Source organism: Electrophorus electricus, chromosome 24 (genome assembly GCF_041902795.1).
Source record: "Electrophorus electricus isolate QZ-2024a chromosome 24, ASM4190279v1, whole genome shotgun sequence".
NCBI lineage: Eukaryota > Metazoa > Chordata > Actinopteri > Gymnotiformes > Gymnotidae > Electrophorus > Electrophorus electricus.
In genome coordinates, this window is record NC_137520.1 from 8,796,262 (window position 1) to 8,815,914 (window position 19,653).

The 19,653-nt window shown below is 47.5% G+C and overlaps 1 protein-coding gene across 2 annotated transcripts in view; it reads left to right on the top strand.

Annotated features, from left to right (window-relative positions):
• Positions 1 to 1,037: 1,037 nt before the first annotated feature.
• The window catches only part of nol4lb (nucleolar protein 4-like b), a 64,505-nt gene continuing 45,889 nt past the window's right edge, over positions 1,038 to 19,653 (top strand). The window contains exons 1-4 of one of the 2 annotated variants that reach the window (XM_027006980.3): positions 1,038 to 1,698; positions 10,951 to 11,109; positions 13,517 to 13,628; positions 16,152 to 16,261. In XM_027006980.3, the coding sequence (XP_026862781.2) occupies positions 1,369 to 1,698; positions 10,951 to 11,109; positions 13,517 to 13,628; positions 16,152 to 16,261 (711 nt within the window). In that variant the 5' untranslated portion in view covers positions 1,038 to 1,368. The remainder of the gene's footprint in view (positions 1,699 to 10,950; positions 11,110 to 13,516; positions 13,629 to 16,151; positions 16,262 to 19,653) is intronic. The other variant, XM_027006982.3, reaches the window with a different exon arrangement.

A 19,653-nucleotide genomic window follows, 5' to 3' on the forward strand; every position in this document is an offset into this window, starting at 1 on the left:
ATTTGCAGCTGCTCCTCAAGACCTTCTTTAACTGGATCAAAAGTGTAAGATCGGGGAGCTCAAGGGTGGAACTCAAGTCTGTAAGGACGTACATTTCTAGAATTATGCACATTCGTTGATTATCCACAGGTGAACCACTCACTTAATGAGTGATTGTGTGTATATTTTTATTTAAAAAAAATGAGTGTGTTGCATCCGTTTATAGAAAGGGACCACACTACTGATGGTGTAGAGAAAACAGTTTAACCGACAAACGTGTTGAAAACACGCAGCTGACGGGCTTGGCAAACACGTCAGCTTCAGTAACCAGCGACCACCTACCCACAGCCAGCTGTTCATCAGCACCAAACTTCACGTTCATTTAAAGGGCGCTTAAAATTCCCCCTCGTGTGATATGGCTACCAGTGAAACTATCCGCCCTTGGTGCTAATGCTCAAGAGGGAAACGGCGTCAGAAACGCCATCGAGTCGTTTCAATCATGGGACGGTCGACGTCTTTGTGTGCATTTGGGGCGCTTCGTGACAGTCACACTTCCTGTATTTTACCCGTTCTCGCGCACCCAGTCCCGCCGCCGCGAGCGACGCTCATGCCACTCGCACGTCGCCTGCTCCGTTCATTTGGACACGATATTGTAGCGTTTACTCGAGTGCGCACCCCGTTTTGGGACTGCAGACCGTGCCGTGCTCTGGTCGGACAGACGTCGGGGCTGGGACAGGCGCGCCACAGGCTGATTCTAACAGGTGGTGAGCGATTCCAGGTGGTGCCCGGGGGGTGTACTGGCTTATTCCACTGAGCTTGCGTCGCTATATCTGCCCACCCGGTGCGGGAGCCCGAACAAAGGCCACTTAACCATTACTTTGACAGCTAGCGTCGTAGTCTGACAATTTATTTCTCCTCCGGACATGTATTTTTTGTCACATTTGAGCTTGTGTATTGAAAAGAACTGACCGGTTTATTTGAATTAGCTCCAGAATCTAGGGTACAGCATACAGGTGGGAGATCGCCCGCACGTTTTTGTAGGACGACCCCCCCCCCCCCCCCCCCCCCCCCGGTTCCTCTCGGGGGATACTGGGACCGACATTTGTTTGTTATCCTCTGGGACAGGCGGAGAAACGGCTCAGCAAACAGGTGTGGGGACATACAAATGCACAGACAGACTCTGGGCTCATTGTTCAAACGGGATACACCTATTTTCCGAGGTAGCTTCTCGTCCGCGTGCATATCTTAATATCTCTCACTCAAGGGGGAAATTAGAAATTAGAACCGTAACGGATTTGGAAATCGTTAATTTTGACGCCCACTCTTTCGATTTGAAGGAGCTGGGAGTAGGTTTTTTTCCGAAAAAGAGAGAAGGAGACAGAGGCAGACATGTCAACGAAGAAGCAGAACGTGGATTTATCAAAAAGGAGCACCGAGCTGTCCGAAGGGGAAACGTTTGGTGAATTTCAGGACTGGTGTCTCCGTACTTACGGAGACTCGGGTAAAACCAAGACTGTCACCCGGCGTAAATACAATAAAATTCTTCAGACGCTCTTACAAAGTGAGGACGCGGATGCCTACATGGACAGTAACCACATCAACGCCAAATTTAAGTTCTGGGTGAAATCCAAAGGTTTCCAAGTCGGAAACTGTAACGGACAACAAGATAAGAACGGAACGTCGGACAGACCTGTTCTCTACGTCCCCATCAAGGCAGCGGTTAGTACAAGTGTTTTCTCCCCGTTGCTTCATTTCTTACCCCATGATCGAATGCGTAATAGCCCCCAGGTTTGCCTATGCAAATATATACTTTAGCTAGTGGCGCACAGGCACGCACAACGGCACACGCCTGCACCCACCTTTAGAGGGGTAAATCCAAAAATTCTAAACCCGCTCCTTTTAAAATCCTGCCCGGCTCGCGGTCACCGCTGGCTCGCGCGCACTCTGCTCCAAATTCACCGCGTGCCAATCGCGTCCCTTGGCACGGCGCCCTGTATCAGTTGCACGCGCCCCTCCGTAACCTTTTTAAGCCATTCTCAATCATTGCTAAACGCGGCATGTCTTATTCGTGTTGCCGTTCATTTCAAAATGGAATTTCTATAAAAGGACAGAATAGGATATCATCGTACAAATACTGGTAGTAATCAAATCTGTGCGAATGTTCGGTTAATCGGAGCCGCGCTGTCCCACGGAGTGATCAAACAGCAAGTGCATGTGCTTGCGTGTATCCGTCATTTCGACGTCCACCAGAGCAGCACATCGGCTTTACGACGGTGCTGTTGAACACACTAGTGCGCACCTCATAATTAATCCGAATCAAAGCCGCGTGGCGGAAATTCTCTTAATTGGTCATTTAATTTTATGTATAGGAGTTGAAACGTGACTATTTTATTCTCTGGCAAAGGCGGGCTTGGTCACAAAATGCGACTTTTACTGCGCGTAATGGCTGTCCAGTGAACTCAAACAAACGTCCCGGGGCGAGTATATTGTGGTATAATGTTTACGCTTGGCGGTTCTTGGTAGATTTCGTGTTCTTGCACGTTTAATAAAATGGCTTGGGCTGCGTGTTTATATATGTTTTACCGAAGCATTTGGAGAATAAATTGGCTTTTCAGTAATGGTAATCAGTTTCAATAGTTATGCCCAATATTACAGAACTTCTTTACTGGTTTGAGAATTCTAATAATGAAACGAATTTATCGAACTGTATGAGGTGTAGATGTATTGGATGTGAATACACTGGAAAAAGCCCAGACACACCTGCTGGGCAGTTATTTGACTCAACTCCCCTGCCCAGCAAGACTGTGTTGACAAGGCATTATGGACAAATCACTGTGTGTTTTGTTTGTGTGTGCACACACAAGAAGGCAGGGGGTCAGACTGCTATAAAAATGGAAAACGGTACAGTCCAAACAGATTCATCTCCTGGCTACTTTAGCACAGAAGGAAAGATGGATCTTTCGTTCTTTTGCCCACACTGCACCCCTGATGATGAAGTGGCTGCCCCAGATTTGCTCAGCCAATTTCTCCCTTTCCTCCTTCTTCTGTCTCGTGCGCTCTCTCTCTCTCTCGCTCTCTCGCTCTGTTCATCCCTCTTTCTCCACTCTCCAATTGACTTCAATTAGGCCCTCTGAGTGAGCTGAATGGGACATTCGCCCAGGATAATGGACAGTCTTGTCACTGCCTGTTACTGCTGTTACAAACAAACACTCTGTTACACACAAACACGCGCGCACACACACATCCACACAGCAGGTGACCATCTCAGTGCTTGATTTACAATTCTGGGTCACCCAGGGCTGTCCTATGCCTTGTATAGCATAGATACAATGTATGTGATTGTTGTGACAGGGCCAGAACTCTCACAGCTATGCTGCGCATCACCTCAGAGGTCTGGCAGCTGCCATTATCGAGAGTACAATTGGATTGCCAGAGGTTTTAGGTTAACAGCATCTATGTGGAAGTTGGGCGTTCTGTATTGTCTGTGCGTGCATGTGTGTTGGCGCACACTGATCCCAAGTACAGTAAAGAGATAATGATCAGTCTCAGGATACCGACTGTCACTCTGGCGTACACTCCAGCGCTGCCTCTCAGCTGATAGTGTAGATTCTTGCTGTTTGATGCGTCTCCTTTTTTCCTTTCGTTAATGAGTGACACAATTTTGGGTTAATATAACAAGTGATCAGGGCAATCGTTGCCATGCTGGAATCCCCCCCCCCCCCGAATTTCCTGTTTTAGACAGACTGCTTCCAGTCTCAGGTCTGTCCCGTTTAGAAGTGTGCGTGTGGATGACTGGTGGCAGTCCTGAAGGGGTGCTGCACAGTGCCGTGCATGAAACACGAGCGGGGTGCGCAGGTGGGTCCATGCGACCTTGTATGGCCTAACCTTTAGTGACCTTTACCGCTAGAACATAACACAAAGATGATGACTGCATGGGAAAGTGCTCGGTGTGTGTGTGTGTGTGCACACATGCACACACAAAGGGGCATACCACGTAAAGAGACTTTGTGACCACAGTGTCAGGCAGTGAGAGACATTGGGGGTTAGGGGGTTTTTTAGGGACATTGGTGCATGACTTCAGTGATAGAATAATGCCAGCAAGTCATTAAGAGATGAGTGGAGACTGAGAAAAGGGGTGGGGCATTTGGAGACAGAGAGAGTGAGAGGCAGGGGGGGAGAGGGGGATTTTGAAAGCTCGAGTGCCCAGGCCGAGGGGGCCGGGAGGAAACAGTCACGCAGCCGTCACATGCAGTTGACGCCCATGTCTCTGTGGACACTAATAATAACCCATAACGTACCTCTCTTTCCTCTGTCTGTCTGTCACACTCTTTCTTTGACTCTCTTTCTCTTCTCTCTTTCTGTCTCTGGTGATGTGCGCCAGGCAACTGTTGCCGTATAGTGTTGTGGGCATTAATATTCTGTGTTTCTTTTAAGTTAAAAAGGAGCACTAGTAGAGGGGAGAAAGCGTGAGAGACTCTGGGAAAGAAAACATGCTGTGGTGTGTGTGTGTGTGTGTGTGTGTGTGTGTGTGTGTGTGTGTGTGTGAGAGAAGAAGATGACAGGAGAGCCTGTTTACACATCTGGATGGAAAGTTTTGTTAGTGTGTGAGGTTTTTTTCCTGAACAGTTTTTACATTTTTTGAGTGAAGAGTCTAAACTCTCCTTGACAGCACAGTGTGCGTGCGTGCGTGCGTGCGTGCGTGCGTGCGGCTAAACTGTAGGTCAGGCTCTGGTCAGGGCAGTGTTTTGCCTAGGGGGGAGTGTAATTGGGACACCCCACCTTATCAGTCCATGGATCTCAGTAACCCCAAAAAGACCCCTTCACATGCAAATAAATACTGTTAATTGGTTGAATTGGCAGTCGACCCATTAGGAAGGCCCTCCCTCACCACACTCAGTGAGAGTGTCATGTGGTGTGTGCGAGCGCGCGCATGGGTGTTTGGGTGTAGCCCCAGTGATTGAGGGTGCCTGTATCTACTGTGTTTGTTTGTAAATGTATTTGATCTGCTCCCTTCTCAAGGGAGTATGATGAAATATGATGGTCTCTCTGACCACCGATACATCGTATATATAATTTCAGTAATGACAGGCGCTGTGAGCTTACTGGGACTAGGTCTCTGCTAAGTACCTGCTCATGCCCCTCCGCCTTAAGTTCCTTTCACTAAACTACTACACAGGCTCAAATAACACACACACGCACACAAACACATCCTGACAGGTATGAAGGAGCAGGTGGGACGAGTAGGGTGTCTGTTTGTATTATCTACATAGGTGTAAGGACAAACTTTGATACAGAACTATGCCAGATCTATGATGAGATATATATATATATATATATATATATATATATATATATATATATATATATATAATAAATATATATAATAAATAATAAATATATAAATAAATAAATATAAATAAATAAAAGGTGCCAAAACCAAAAAGGCTTCCAGATTTCCCCATCTGTTCTGCCGTGAACCTGGTGCTGGCTGCATCTCGGTGTGCGAGGGCAGGCCTGAGGGTGTAAACCACTGTGCTCCCTCAACCAGCTACCTTCACTGCACTCGTAACCTGGCCCTCTCTGACCCTCTCTAACCCTCTCGCACGCACGCACGCACGCTCGCGCTTGGCGGCCCTCTGCTGGTCGAGCAGCTGTGGGTGGTCTGGTAGTAATTGTGTTACTGGGACTTCTGGGTTTGTGGAATGGATGAGAAAGGGGGGGACAGGAGAGAGAGGGAGAGGGAGAGGGAGCGGGAGAGAGAGGGAGAGAGGGAGAGGGAGCGGGAGAGAGCGGGAGAGGGAGAGAGGGAGAGGGAGAGACGGAGAGGGAGCGGGAGAGAGAGGGAGAGGGAGAGAGCTACTCCAGTGCAGTTGTTATTTATATACAAGCTTCTAGGGGCATTTACTTTACACTGTACAGAATAAACAAAGAAACACACACACACACAGTCCTATACTCCTCTGTGTCTAAATTCACTTAATTGTGTGGCTTTAATGGAAGAGTGGGCCCAGACTGCAATAATAATGTAAAAAACCCCCACTGTTTCCACACTGTCAATTTGCTATCAGTATGTTTACTCACTGTAGGCTTAGAAAAAGAAGAGAATGCTCTGAGCTCCATCCCAGTGGAACTAATTGATTTCTAGGTAAGAGCATGTAACAAACATTGCTCCTGATATCATCACCAAGTGCAACGCATTTGAATATTCAAGAGGCATTCACTGGTACGAGGGGGGTTTTGCCACTAGCGTAACCTCCGAGCACGTGTGTCTTCTCAGGGCTATGTTTAAGACTCATCCAGAGGCGTCTGAGGTTTCAAAGCAGTCAAACAGGTAAACACACATACATACACTACACCACATATGTAACAGAGGTGCTGTTTTCCGCCCCGTCCTTGACATCGAGTGACACACCCACAGCCAGGGGCCTGGTGACAGGACAGAATGGATTTTTTTTCATTAGCCAGCAGTGTTGAGAGGAGTGAGCACCCAACGAGCTTGATAAGTCTCACGTGAGATTCATTAGACCCGGAACCCTCCGGAGAGAAACTAAGAGCTCATTCAGGCTTAGGCAGCAACACGCAGGAACACACGCGCGCTAACGCCTGTACGTCTCCCTGCACCGTGTGCAGACCAGCGTTCTTGCGCACACGCGGGTGCACACACACACTGTCGTGTCGGCCATGCAGGACAGGCTGGGCACGAGGCAGACAGTGCCAGTGTAGTGCCCGCATTCTTGCGGTTGCCATGGTAAGGAAGGCCAGCGCCATGGCTGCTCCCATGCAGAAAAAATTAACAGAGCTTTAATTGGCTCAGGACACACAATGGGCCTTATCTGCAGAGACACCCCACACTCCGCATGCATGCTACTGTGTGTCTGTTAAAACTTACCTTAAATACACACTCTCACTATTCCTCTCTTCCTCACACACTTGCATGCACGCACACACGCACACACACACACACACACACACTCTTTCTCCCTCACACACAATCACACTTTGGGTCTCTCTCAATTACACACCCTTCCTGTTTTCATCTTACACACACACAAACACACACACACACTCTCTTCCTCTCTCCCTCACACTCTCTCTCACACACATGCTCACACTCTTCCTGTGTCTCCCTCACACACAGTGGCTCGCTTTCCTTTACACACAGACTCCACCGCACTCTTCCTCTGTCCCTCACACACATACACTGACTCTTTCTCTCCTTCATACAACCCCCCCCCCCCCACTCTGGCTCTCATATCCTTCTCTACGTCCTCCACACTGGTAGACATTCTCACTGCTTTATGCCGTCTGTTGGCAGGATTGTCTGGTCTTCACCTCCTACTGACTCCCCTCCTCTCTGTAAATATGTCAGACCCTTCCGTGTGTGGAAAGGCAAATCGAGCAGCATCAGGCATGCTTTGCAAACAAAAGGCTTGCACACACTACCTCGAGACTCAAAACCTGAGTCTCCTTCTGTCTGGTTTGAATTGTCATAACTACACCTCTCTACCTTACTTGAATGAGAAAATTCAATGTGTGTGAGTCTCTGACTCAATGTGCGAGTTTAGCAATGTTTGGTTGTGTGCGCGTGTGTTAGAGAGAGAGCGCAGGGACGTATGCACGCTTGTTTGCAAGTGCGTGCGTGTGTTTGTATGTGTGGGTCAGGCTCTCCTTCGTTACTGGGCTCATATGTCTGAAGGGCTTCTCTCCTCCACCACACTTCCATCCATCCCTCGCTCTCTTCGTTCAGAGAGAGACAGAGGTGGGGGTGCTGCTGCACCAACCCGGCCTGTCGCCTAGCAACAGGGCTGTTTGGTCCGGGACGGGGGAGTGGAAGCTGGTGGGGGGGGGGTGGCCGGTTGTGGTGGGCTGCAATTATTCTGTGCCATTGGCGAGAGCAAAGGCCTGGAGGTGGAGGGTAAAACTGGAGGGAGAGATGGAGAGATGGGGTCGGTTACCTCCTGAGAGTGTAGGGCTCGGGGGGAGGGGGGGATACACCGAGTTCGACGAGCGCCGCCGCTGTTTATCCTGCACCCCTCTGCCGTGTTCTCGCCATCCCTGCCATTTCCCGCTGGCATGCTGTGGGAAGCACGGCGGCAAGCACAAGCGTGCGCAGCGCAGTGGGGCAAGGCCAGCAAGGATGGTGATATGATTTCCCATGTTTTATGCATGCACTCACAAAACGAACATGGGCACCGTAACCTCACCAGATCACCAGGCTGCCATCAGAAATGCTAAGTGTGTGTGTGTGTGTGTGTGTGTGTCTGGCACATGGCAGGACAGCCTGGCTTTGCCCTCTCGGGGTGCAGTGACTTTGACCCCATGCTGGCATTTGGTGGAGGGGTTTTGGGGGGGGTGTCTGTCCGATTTGCTTTGCCTTAAGGTGCAGTCCGTGTGTGTGTGTGTGTGTGTGGAGGCTACTGAGCCTGAAGGTGCTGTCCTGTCCCCTCCCTCTTCTGTCCCATTTCGGTATGTAAGGAGGGCCTGCTGCTGACAAACACACACACACACACACACAGAGGCTGCTGACTGAGGCTGGCACATGTGCCCCATCTCCTAGAGGTATTGTAATGCAGTGGAAGCCTGTAGTAAGTGTGTGTGTGTGATGTGAAGTGAATAAGTGCACGTGTCTTAGTCTACAGGTCAGACTACAGTGTATGTAGATCTGAAGGCATCATGCAGTGGTGGTGGATCACTTCTGTATTGATTACAATATGACATTTGCCTTTGTGATTACTAAACATAACTTAAGCTCAATAGCTGTCAGCACTTTCCATACATAATCATAGTCAGTCATAATCATCATCACCATCATCATCCCTATTTACGGCTGTAATTGGCAGCAGGGTAAAGCTTGGCACATGCACCATGTCACTACGCCAGCCACGGTGTGGCAGTGGAACGTTGCAAAGAGGGTGTTCAGGGTCTGTGTGGCGATGGTAATCGGGGGGGACGGCAAAGTCAACAAGGGTACTGTGCGGGGGGGACTGAATGCAAGAGAGAGTAAATTAGCAGCTACCGCAACAGTCCAAGTTTGAGTGTAAGGTTCCTGTCAGATGACCCTCTGCCTGGCACACCTGCCTCTGAGGGCAGCCCGGTGTTGGTTACCATGGAAACCAAGGTGGATTTACTCCAGTGGGCAGTACGCTCCTCAGCCTCGGTTTAGCATCGTGCCTTAATATTCTTCTCTGTGCATGTGCAAGACCCCCTCCAGTGAAAATCAAGGTTTTAACCTTCTTAAGTGTGTGGTTTTTTTTTGTTTTTTTAATACACGAGTAGTCAACAACCTTGGCTGAACATTTCTGCTTCGGAACTGCATTAATGGCCGTGTCAAACACGGACACAGACGGCCAGACCTTCAGACGCAACAAACCTAAAGAACTATCCCATCAGCTTGCTGGGTGAGGCGTAGTAGATATCGTGTTTTGCAAGCCATGTTTCACTGTTCTCAAAACAACATCAGAGACGTTCTCTGTTTCGGCTGCAAAGCTGCAAAAGTAGAAAAGGTGATTTCCAAAAGGATCTGAAAATCAGACAGAAATGGGTGCTGTTTATTTGGGAAACTTGGGGAGTGTCCCAGCCAAACTTCCAGAGATAATTTTGGTTCTCAGTACTTATTTTATAGAAATGTAATAAAAAAAAAAAAAGACTGGTTTTGCCACAAAACTGGATGGAGCCTGACGCTGCTCCATCCAATAATTTTAGGGACACTGTGAGTATGAGCCAACATTGGTGACCCGGTAACTTCATTGTTCTTGTGTTGACTGTCTATGTACAACAAATCTGCCATATATTGTTAGACAATATATTGTTAGTGCCATATATTGTTAGACAACATTAGCTTGCCAAGTGGCTTGCTGACATGACATTTTCTATGGCTTAAGGATGTTGACAAAGAAAGTCAGGGCAAACGTTGCTTCATCAGATTCCTAAGCAGCTGAATTAAATGATGGCTATATTTATTGCAAGTCTGACATCACTTCACATGCTTTCGGAGATTTTCACAAAGGAAGCATGTCACAATAAAAGTCCTGTTCAAGCTATGGTTAGCTAAATCAAGAGCATATGGCCTGTGGAGAAAGCTGCTTTCTGGCAGAAATCTCTGAAGGCGGACTTCTCCTACATGTGGTCCTTTGCATAATCTGTGGTCAAGAAGGAGCCAGCATTAGCGCCATTTTGGAAAGCCATCCATGCACAACAGCTAATTATGTGTCATACAACCTAGATATGAGGTTGCTTTTTTTTTTTTTTTTTTTTTTTTGTTTCTTTCAAAAGCATATATTCTCTTATTCTTTTAAAATGTACACATACAGCTGTACACAGTCTACTGTATATACTGGATATTAGTTATGAATTAGAGGCCTTTTGCTAGACTTTCTATGGTGATCAAAGCGTTTCTCCCTGACGGCACATCTTGATGTTTATCTTTACATGGTAGTTTACTTGTCAGAGCTGGCAATCGCGAGCGAGGTTGTCTAATGTTTGATAACATAGTCAAGCCGGAGGCTCCTGTTATCTATGACTGTTACATTTGTTAAGTTTGTAGGAGCGATGCATCAAATTCATTACCATTCTGGTACATGGACTTATAGGCAACCCTGTAGAATTCAGTTTCTGGTTTAAGCGTGAATGACTGAATTGCACTGTTATTACCACTTGTGTAGTGTACAGTAACTATCAGTGCAGAAGACAAGCAGATTTAAACGAAGGGTAGCTGGAGCTGCATGTAAGATAGAGGTGGGGTCTATTTGCATATTCATAGGTCCTCATTAAGGGTTTTTTTTTTCTTGCAAATAACTTGTAAATATGTAATTTGGGTTAAGAGAAATGTGTTCAGTCAGTGACAGGAGAGGCTCTTTAAGATGGTTTCCAAGTGTTTTTGCTACCACTTTCTCTGGCCCACTGTGTGGTTGGATGAACATGTGGTACTGTATATATTTGGTAGAGTGTGTAAGGCGCGCTCTCTCTCTGTAGCAGTGTGTGGATGGCACCTCTGGGCAGGACGGCTCCTTTCTGAAGAGAGTGGCCGTGGTGGAGGACTTCTATGACATCATCTACGCCATGCATGTAGAGATCAGCACTGACCCAGCCAAAGCCCCCAAGCATGCTGGCCAGAAGAAAACCTATAAAGCGGTAGGTCTCTCTCTCTCTCTCTCTTTTTTTTCCCCTCTCACTCCATCTCTCTACTCTCCCATTCATTAAGTTGTTTTCTCTTCTTCTGTCATTGTCTTTTCTGTCTCTTGTTCTCCCTCTGCCTCCGACACCCTTGTTGATTAGTCTGATTGCACCGCGTATGATTAATGTATGAACTTCAGACCCCCGGCTGCTGGCGCTGATGACATTCTTTTATGTTTTGCCACTTGTTGACTCAGATTGATTTCTTATCATCACAGTGTTTCTGTCGGAGAAGCAGGTCTCGTCTCTACAGCTACGGCACGTTGATGCATTGCAGAAGGTGACGATGTGGCTTTTTCCCTCCATATGTGTGGAAGAAAGTTTTGCCTCCAGTCCAAATCGGTCAAGCTCAGCCTTTGAGTACGCCCTCTGTTGGCCATAGGGTGTACTGCATGTAAACCATGATGGCGTGGCTGCATCAACACTTCAACACCTTTGCGCTTGGCATTCAGTGGTGCTCTAACAGATGTATAAATTGTCGCATGTAAATTGTGTGTGTGTGCTTGTGTTTTTCTGACTTATGTATAATTTATGCCTGTTTCCACGTCTAACATGCGTGTGCGCATGGGTGTATGCGTGCGTGCAAGCATACACACCGACATGCGCGCATGCACCCATGCGCACACGCACGCACCGTCCACAAACGCGCAGCTGGGATTGTTTGTTCTATTTGTGCTTGCCGGCTGTCGGGCTGTGGCAGTGATCCAGAGGCTGGCGTGGGCAGGGCTCTGGGCAACGAGCCGCTCTGCCGGGCAGGACCTCCCTAGGCATGGGGAGCCACCCAGCTCTGCCTGCAGCTCTGTGCGCGGTGCTGGGAGACACATCCGGGGGTGGGAGTTTTTTTTTGGGGGGGGGGGCAGTGGCTTGCGGTGTTTCGACAGCATGGGTCATGTAAGCACCTACATGGGGGATGTGGACGTGGAGTTGTGTGGAATTCTTGTTCATCTACTGGCTTCTTAATAAACATGCACACACACCCACGCACATGCACACGCACATGCTCACATCGGCATACACACACACACACACACACGCACGTGCGCGCGTGCACACAGAAACGCTTGCCTCCTGCTGTGGTACCATGGTCACATTATGTTTGTTTGTCAGAGCCTCAGGGGATAGTGTGGATATTCACTGTGGGTTTGCATTTTCTTCCCCTTCTCCTCCTCTCCATCTACCTGTCTCTCTCTCTCTCTCTCTCTCTCTCTCTCTCTCTCTCTCTCTCTCTCTCAAACAAGTGCAGGCCAGGCAATTTAAGCAGAGAGAGAGACAAGATGGTTCTACACAGGGAGAGCAGGGCTAGTGGCAGAGGACAGGTGCAATCATGCAACTTACTCGCAGATCCCGTGATGCAACACTAAATAATGTTGTTGTTGTTGTTGTTGTTTTGTTTCCAAACAAAGGTATTGCGTAGGTTAGAGCTGCAGGTCTGGGACACTGGGTGGGTGTGGGGGGGGGGGGGTGCGTGGGGGGGGGTCTCTTCTGCCTCTCTCACTGCTGCTCACTGATTTAAGAGTCTGATTAGCACTTCATTTACCTTCCCCCTGAATTAATGACATTTAAATTTAGATTGGATGCTCTCCTCTACTGATAAACTACCTTTGTTCAGGGAGTGTGTGCGTGTGCGTGCTCGGGTGTGTGCAGGCGGGCGCGCGTGTGTGCGTGCGTGTGTGTGTGTGTGCATGCATGCATGCCCCGATATCCTGCTGGTTTTTGTGTCTGATTGACAGGGAGTCTGTCACCAAGGGCTGCATCTGACATTTCACTGTCACACCTTTCTCTTTTAATAACACAGACCGCCCCCAAACCCACGCGCGCACACACACACACATCCAAATGCACCACATTCCTAATAGCCAGCACTAGCCACAGATCACCTCTGGCCCTGCTCAGTGTGCAGGTCTCCACTGAGATCAGGAAGGCCACAGGCAGATGGATCGAGACAGGACTCTGACAACCAGCCAAGAGAGAGGCTCATGTGACGAGGCGCGGGAGGCGTGGCCAGCCGCCAAGAGCCCCACCCCTAGAAAGGTGGACAGGACCAGCTACCCCTCCCCCCGTGGGACAGGGGCCCACAGCAGGGCCTGCCATCGCGGCGTTCCGCTCCTGCAGTGGAGCACAGGTCCTTGAGTCTCCTCCACCATGAAATCCAGCAGCAGCAACGGAGTGACGAACGCAGCGAGAGCAGGGAGACACAGTGCGACGTGGCGCAGCGACGGCGGCAGTGATGGAGCTCTCCGAAGAGCAGCACGTACACCCATCCCAACCGCTGAGCCCACTGTTGTGTGGAAATGTTAAATAACAGCTATGATCTCTCTCTCTCTCTCTCTCCCCCTTTGTGTGTGTGTGCGCGCGTGTGTCTTAGATAGCGGAGACGTATGCGTTTCTGCCCAGAGAGGCAGTGACCCGATTCCTGATGAGCTGCGGCGAGTGCCAGAAGAGAATGCATGTCAGCTGGAGTGGGACGGACAGCAGGGGTAGGACAGGCGCCCACCAGCGCTCCGCTGCTCCGCACACGCCTGCAGTTCAGCTGCCATTAACGTTAGGCTGCCGCTTCCTATTAAACTACACAGTAATCACGTTTGACGTGAAACTACACCACTGACATTTAACGTTGGACCTCATCGCAGCGGTGCTTGGCGTTTGCCCGATGCGGCACAGGTTTAACCGCAAACTTGAGTAGTCCGGAATTCAGTGGGTGTTTAACCGTGAGCTCCTGTAGTCTCATATTAGGCACACTGGTGAAGCTACTGGACTGATTAATATGAGACCAAATGACCATCCAAATATGTATGGGCTTTATAGAGTTAATTGATTGACACTAAAGACATTGATAGTCCCGGTGAGTCAAAGGGACTCTTTTGTCTTCCCAAAACACTCCCCTGCCCCTCCTACCCTCTGACTCTCGCTGTTCATCCAGACCCTATTCAGACTACCCCCCCCCCCATCCCTGCACTGCCTGCTCACCCTCAGGCTAACGAACCCCCTCCAGCACACACATACACATCCTCAACGCAGATATTCATTAGGCTCTGATCAGCAGCATGGTCTGCCTGTCTCACTCCACACTGCAATTAGCCCAATTACAATCCTTTTGCCAAAAAAACTCCAAGGACACCATATCATCTCTGCAGAGATGGACAGAGAGGGAATAACAGGGAGCGACTGGGGGAGAGGAAGGTTCCGGATGGGGAAGGAGAAGGCGAGCGCTGTGCTGTGGGGGAGGAGCCGGACGGGGAGATGATGTCTGGGATGGCGAACGAAAATTAGAACAAAAGGTCCATCATGGGCCGTGGCGTCGAGCAATGTTTTCATGTTTGGGTTCTAAAATCCCCAAATCCAACAGCAGGTACAGGAACCAATTACCGTCAGGAACAACTGCCCCCAGACCGTCTCCTTGCTGTGAGATGATAAACACACACACACACACACACACACACAAAGGGAACACCTCCCAGGCCTGATCTGTCATGGGTCCTGTGGCAGCGTAGGGACAGCATTGGGTGTCGCTCATGAAGAGAGCAGCTAATTGGCTTCTTACCCCATGGGGGTCCATAAACCCCCTCATCACCCCCGTCCTCTTCTCTCTCTTTTTAGCTCTAGCTTCCCACGCAAAAGTTCAGTGCTAAATTATTAAAAGTGATTAATTACTGCACACACACTTTTTTTTTTTTAAATTGACTCTCAGTCTGTGGCTGGTGTTGGCACTTTCGCAAGCTCTTTTTAGAACCTCTCTCGCCGACATATGCAGTCAAGTGGGTTTTATTTTTACTGAAGGTGAAAAGGTTATCGTATCAAAAAATGTAAAATTTTAGTTATTTGTAAGAACATTCCAGAAATTCTAGCCAAAGAGTCCTGGTTGGCTGCATTTCCTAAGGAGTGTTATGCTTGTTCTAGTAAATCCATAGACAGTGAGAATATGAGGAGAATGGTCAATAGCACTCAGTAAACAAACGTATGGGTGCTCATTGATTACTGATAAAGTGCGTGAGTCCGTGTGTGCGTGTGTGTGTGTATATGTGTGTAGGAGTGTGAAATTACAAGCAGGTAATTGGTTTTTTCATGGCTCCATTTACTTAAAGCTAAAAAAAATCTATAAATGAGAAGTGTTGCACATAACAGAGAAGAGTGACACATAAAGTCATGGTTAGAGTTCTAAATGTCCTGCTAAAAAAATCATTTTCATTCTAAATACAATATAAATATATGGCAAATTGTCACTGGTCATTACGTGTGTTTGAGGATCACCTAATACAATCATAGCCCTTGTTATAATGATGTGCGGGGGGGCTTTGTTGGTTTATCGCGGTGTTAAATGAAACATCTTTGAGTGGTCACATCCATTCACGCCCCCAAACCCACACAAAAGCATGATCACCCCCACCCCTCACATATACACACGCACACGTCCAACAAGAAATCCATTGTCCTTATTATTAGTCATTAAAATTGCCAGTCATCTTTGTTCTTAAAGTCTGTCCATGCCTGTCCATTTTAAGCACAGGACACCAGACAAAAGTAAACAACAAAAATACTGCTTTCACTGGGTGCGAGGGAGCAGTCTGAATTTCTCTGAATGTCTGCTTAATATCTTTGCATATGTGGGTGTTGCATATGAATGTTATTATAATTAGGACACTGGAAATGAAGCATTCTTAATCGGACAAAGAGCCATGCGCATTCTAGACTAATTGGAGCCGCATGCACCACGAAGCCCTTAATTTACTGCCCTCTAGTGGTGACAGAGAAAGGCCACCAAAGTTCACGGCTACACAGGCATGCACTCACGCAGCCTTATTCCGTATATTCCAGCGCATTTACAGCAAAATTAGAGAAGCGTTTATTCCCTGTTTAAAAAGCTTGACTTCTGAGAATGTTGGCAAGGATGAACAACCTTGCATGCATGCCAATCGCAGCCAGGAGGAGTGCAAGTCAACTTGTCAGTGCGTCTACCGTGTGCACCTGTGGTGATTGCACCCCCTTCTGTGCTCTCCCTCCAGAGAGCGAGCGGCCGGCCTCCCTGGTCCCTGCCCTCATCGACTACAACATGCCGCTGACCACCACCTACCTGAAACAGATGAAGCTACGGTGCCTGACCAACGGCGACCAGGTAGGCACGACCGCTCCAGTCGACCGCACACGCCGCCTTTTTCGCCAGCCCGTACGCTGCCTGTGCGGGCTGTGCCGATCAGCTGTGGCTGATCTGTCGATTCGCACGGTGTGGGGGTTGCTGCAGGATTCCGCCTGTTGATCGCTGTTGAAGGCGTCATGTTAATCGCTGTTGAAGTCTTTGGCTAAGAAGCGAGCTGTTCTGCCATATCTTAGAGACTACTGATGTGATAGCAGGTATGTTATAGGTACTGCTCCCTCCATGCACCTTGCTATTTGAATTTATTTTGGGAGATGCACTGTGCTTATGGTAAGAGGGTCACCATAAGTATCTATCTAGTTTCAGGAGATACTTCTCATGGTGGAAGAGCAGTTCTCTTTAGCAGAGTCCAAAACCACTTTCCTAACTTCATTGCCTTCTACTTCAAGAAAGCCTTTTGTTGCAGGAAAATTAGTAGTATTCTATCAACCAACTGAATAATGATTCTCTTCAATGCCTGTTTAACTTAGACTTTTGACCCTATACATCGTTAGGGCAGGCCAGGCTGCTGACTGGCTAGTGTAACAAGTTGCAGTCTTGTTAGTGTGTAGATACTACTGTTCAGGGTGCATTTTCAGAAGGGCACCAAGTCCTGCAGCGGGGACTTTTAATCGTTATTTTACGCTTCTCCTAGTTGCTTATTTCCAACTGCCCTCTGTTGGTGTACAGTAGCAGGCAATCTTCTGTACCTGTCAATTTGACACGTGTGGGTGGTTAGGTGAGCGTGTGTGTGTGTGTGTGTGTGTGTGTGTGTGTGTGTGTGTGTGTTACGATAACTCGAGAATCAGGGTTAGCTCTTTTCTAATTAAGCATCTCTCTGAGTAGCAGGCTAATTAGCTGAGGTGTGAGGAAACCAACAGAGTGACAATTTACCGCAGAAAGCAAACCCAACGTGACGACTCCACACCCCTGTCCCTACACACACGCGGACGCAGGTGCATGCGTGGAGACATGTGCCCTGCTCTCCCACGCTGCAATGCTGTTGTTTTATTACACATTAAATCCATGAAATCCAAGGCAGAGTCGTAATTACTCGCCACGGACGTTAAAGCAGGCGTGTCAGTTGTTACACTACGCTCGCATTTATTGTTTGGAAAACATCTCTCAAGTCTGGAGGCGCAATGGCTGGGGGGAAAAAAAATAGCTGTTTTAAATTTAAATGAAAATGTTTTTCTTGTACAGAGTTTTTGCTGTATGCGTGCTGTAGAAGCGACAGAGCAGGCAAGAATAGAGAAGGGGCCCAGGCAGTAATGGCGGAGGAGCCTGGGGTTGGGGTCCTATGCAGCTGCAGGAGAGGAGTGCTCCCCTCGGTACCAGGTGCCCTGGGATTGCTCCGTAGCACAGGGGTTGCTGGGCTAAGGGCGAGAGGCACAGGGAGGGTATATACGCGCAACCTCAGAGGAAGCGAAACAGGCAGGGGGAGGGGGGGTTACGAACAAAAGACAAACGGAGGCAGGCCGATGCAGCGCAGAATGTAAGCGAGGAGGATGTTCTCGTGCAGGCTGGCTAGCATTGCAGGACGTTTGCATCCAGCTCAATTCAATAAAGGAGGAAATTGGCTGCATCCTTCCTGTAGACTGCAGACTCCAGTTCCTACCAGAGGACTGGGGGGAGGGGGGAGGGGTAGTTCATTTTCATTTATGGCCTCTTTTCCCATTTACTGTATCTCCTCCTAAGGAAACTCATTTCTTTCTCTCTCTCTCGTTTTGGGTAAGGGATGAGCAAAAGGGTGATGGCAGGGCAGTTATAATTGGAGTTTATAGCGAGGCCGCAGATAAGGCCCTGATCGAGCGGGGGTGGGGTGTGCGTGCGTGTGTGTGTGTGTGTGTGTGTGTGTGCACGCGCGGTGGGGGCGTAGACTTAAGAGAGAGAAATGAGGAAACGGAGAGAAAATGAGATATACAGGCTTGTGCCACCGTTTGTTCAATTAACTGGCTGGAGGTTTTTGTGTGTGCGTACTGTCAGGAAAGTTTGAAAGTGATCAAAACTAATTTCTTCTGTCTGGTTTATTTCTGAACACAACGTTTTAATCAGCATTTCAGTATTTGTTCTTTGGGGGGGGGGTTTCTTTTAATAAAAGCTGCAAATTTCTGATGTTTGCCATATGTTTTGCAGGTCACAAGGCTACGTAGGAGGTAATTTCATACATGTCTTTGCCTGGTTTTAGAGCTGCATACGCCAGTGAGACAGTAGCATATAGCGAGAACTGCTGTAATCTTTTAGTAAGAGTTTTCTGTTATAGTAGGAAAAATATGTATCACAAAGGTCATGCTAAAGGCATCTGAGACTGACCACTGTTTTCCATCGTAACCCCCCCCCCCTCCACCACCAAGCTATTCAAAATGTACTATAAAGGTGGAGTAAATAAGCAAGGATAGTTTGACTGTAGTAACAAAAGTACCTTTGAGAGGCTTACAATAGCCGAGTTTTTTTGTTTTTTTTTAAAGGCTGTGTTGCTCCATTTTGCCTGTAGGTGGCACATTTCCCACACAATTCTTTTAGTCATGTAAATGGTTGAGAGATGAGTGCGGTAATGATGGTCGTGCGTTGTCAAGTTAAAACTAAAGTTTTTATTCTTGCTGTTCTCTTGTATGATTGTTATAGGAGCACTTAGCTGTAGTGGGTATTGATATTTCTTTTGCGATTTGTAGTATGAGCATAGGTTGCAAGGTCCTCATTTGAGAAGCATCACATACAAAGGACTACTCAAACACAGTAACCAAAAGTGCACACACTGATGAAAACAAGGCATGTTTATTTGTAGTGCTTTTCATACACAGTGGCAATTCACAGGTATTTCCACAGAATATAAGAATTTAAACAATACATTTTGTTATATCCCAAGAGCTATTGCCTCAAAAAAAGTTACATAAAACAATTTAAGTAAAATTAGTTAGTTAATTTATATAGAAAACACATTAAATAATGAAATAAAAATTAATTTAAAAAGGAAATGTACATTAAAAGGAAAGCTAAATTATTAAAATAGTAAGATAAGCCAATTTAAAGAAAATAAAATGTATGTATTTAAATAGTTTCAATTAAGATTTGATTAAAGTTTTTTTTTGTTTGTTTTTTTTTTGGTCCCGATGCCCACTGTCGGGGCACTCTTCAGGTTCTGTGACAAGACTAAAGTGATTTATCTTTTTTTTTTCTTTAAATACTTGTTTTATCTAGTGAGATTTGTAGGTAAATCAAACTCTTTCTCTCTGTTTGTGTGTGCGCTTCTGACTGCAGGTTTGCTCGTGTATACTACTATGCAGTACACTCAGTGGCTTAAATGACATTCTTGGTCTGGAAGACAAAAAAAAAATCTCACTGTACAACTAACCCTCCATGCCCCAGTAACTAGT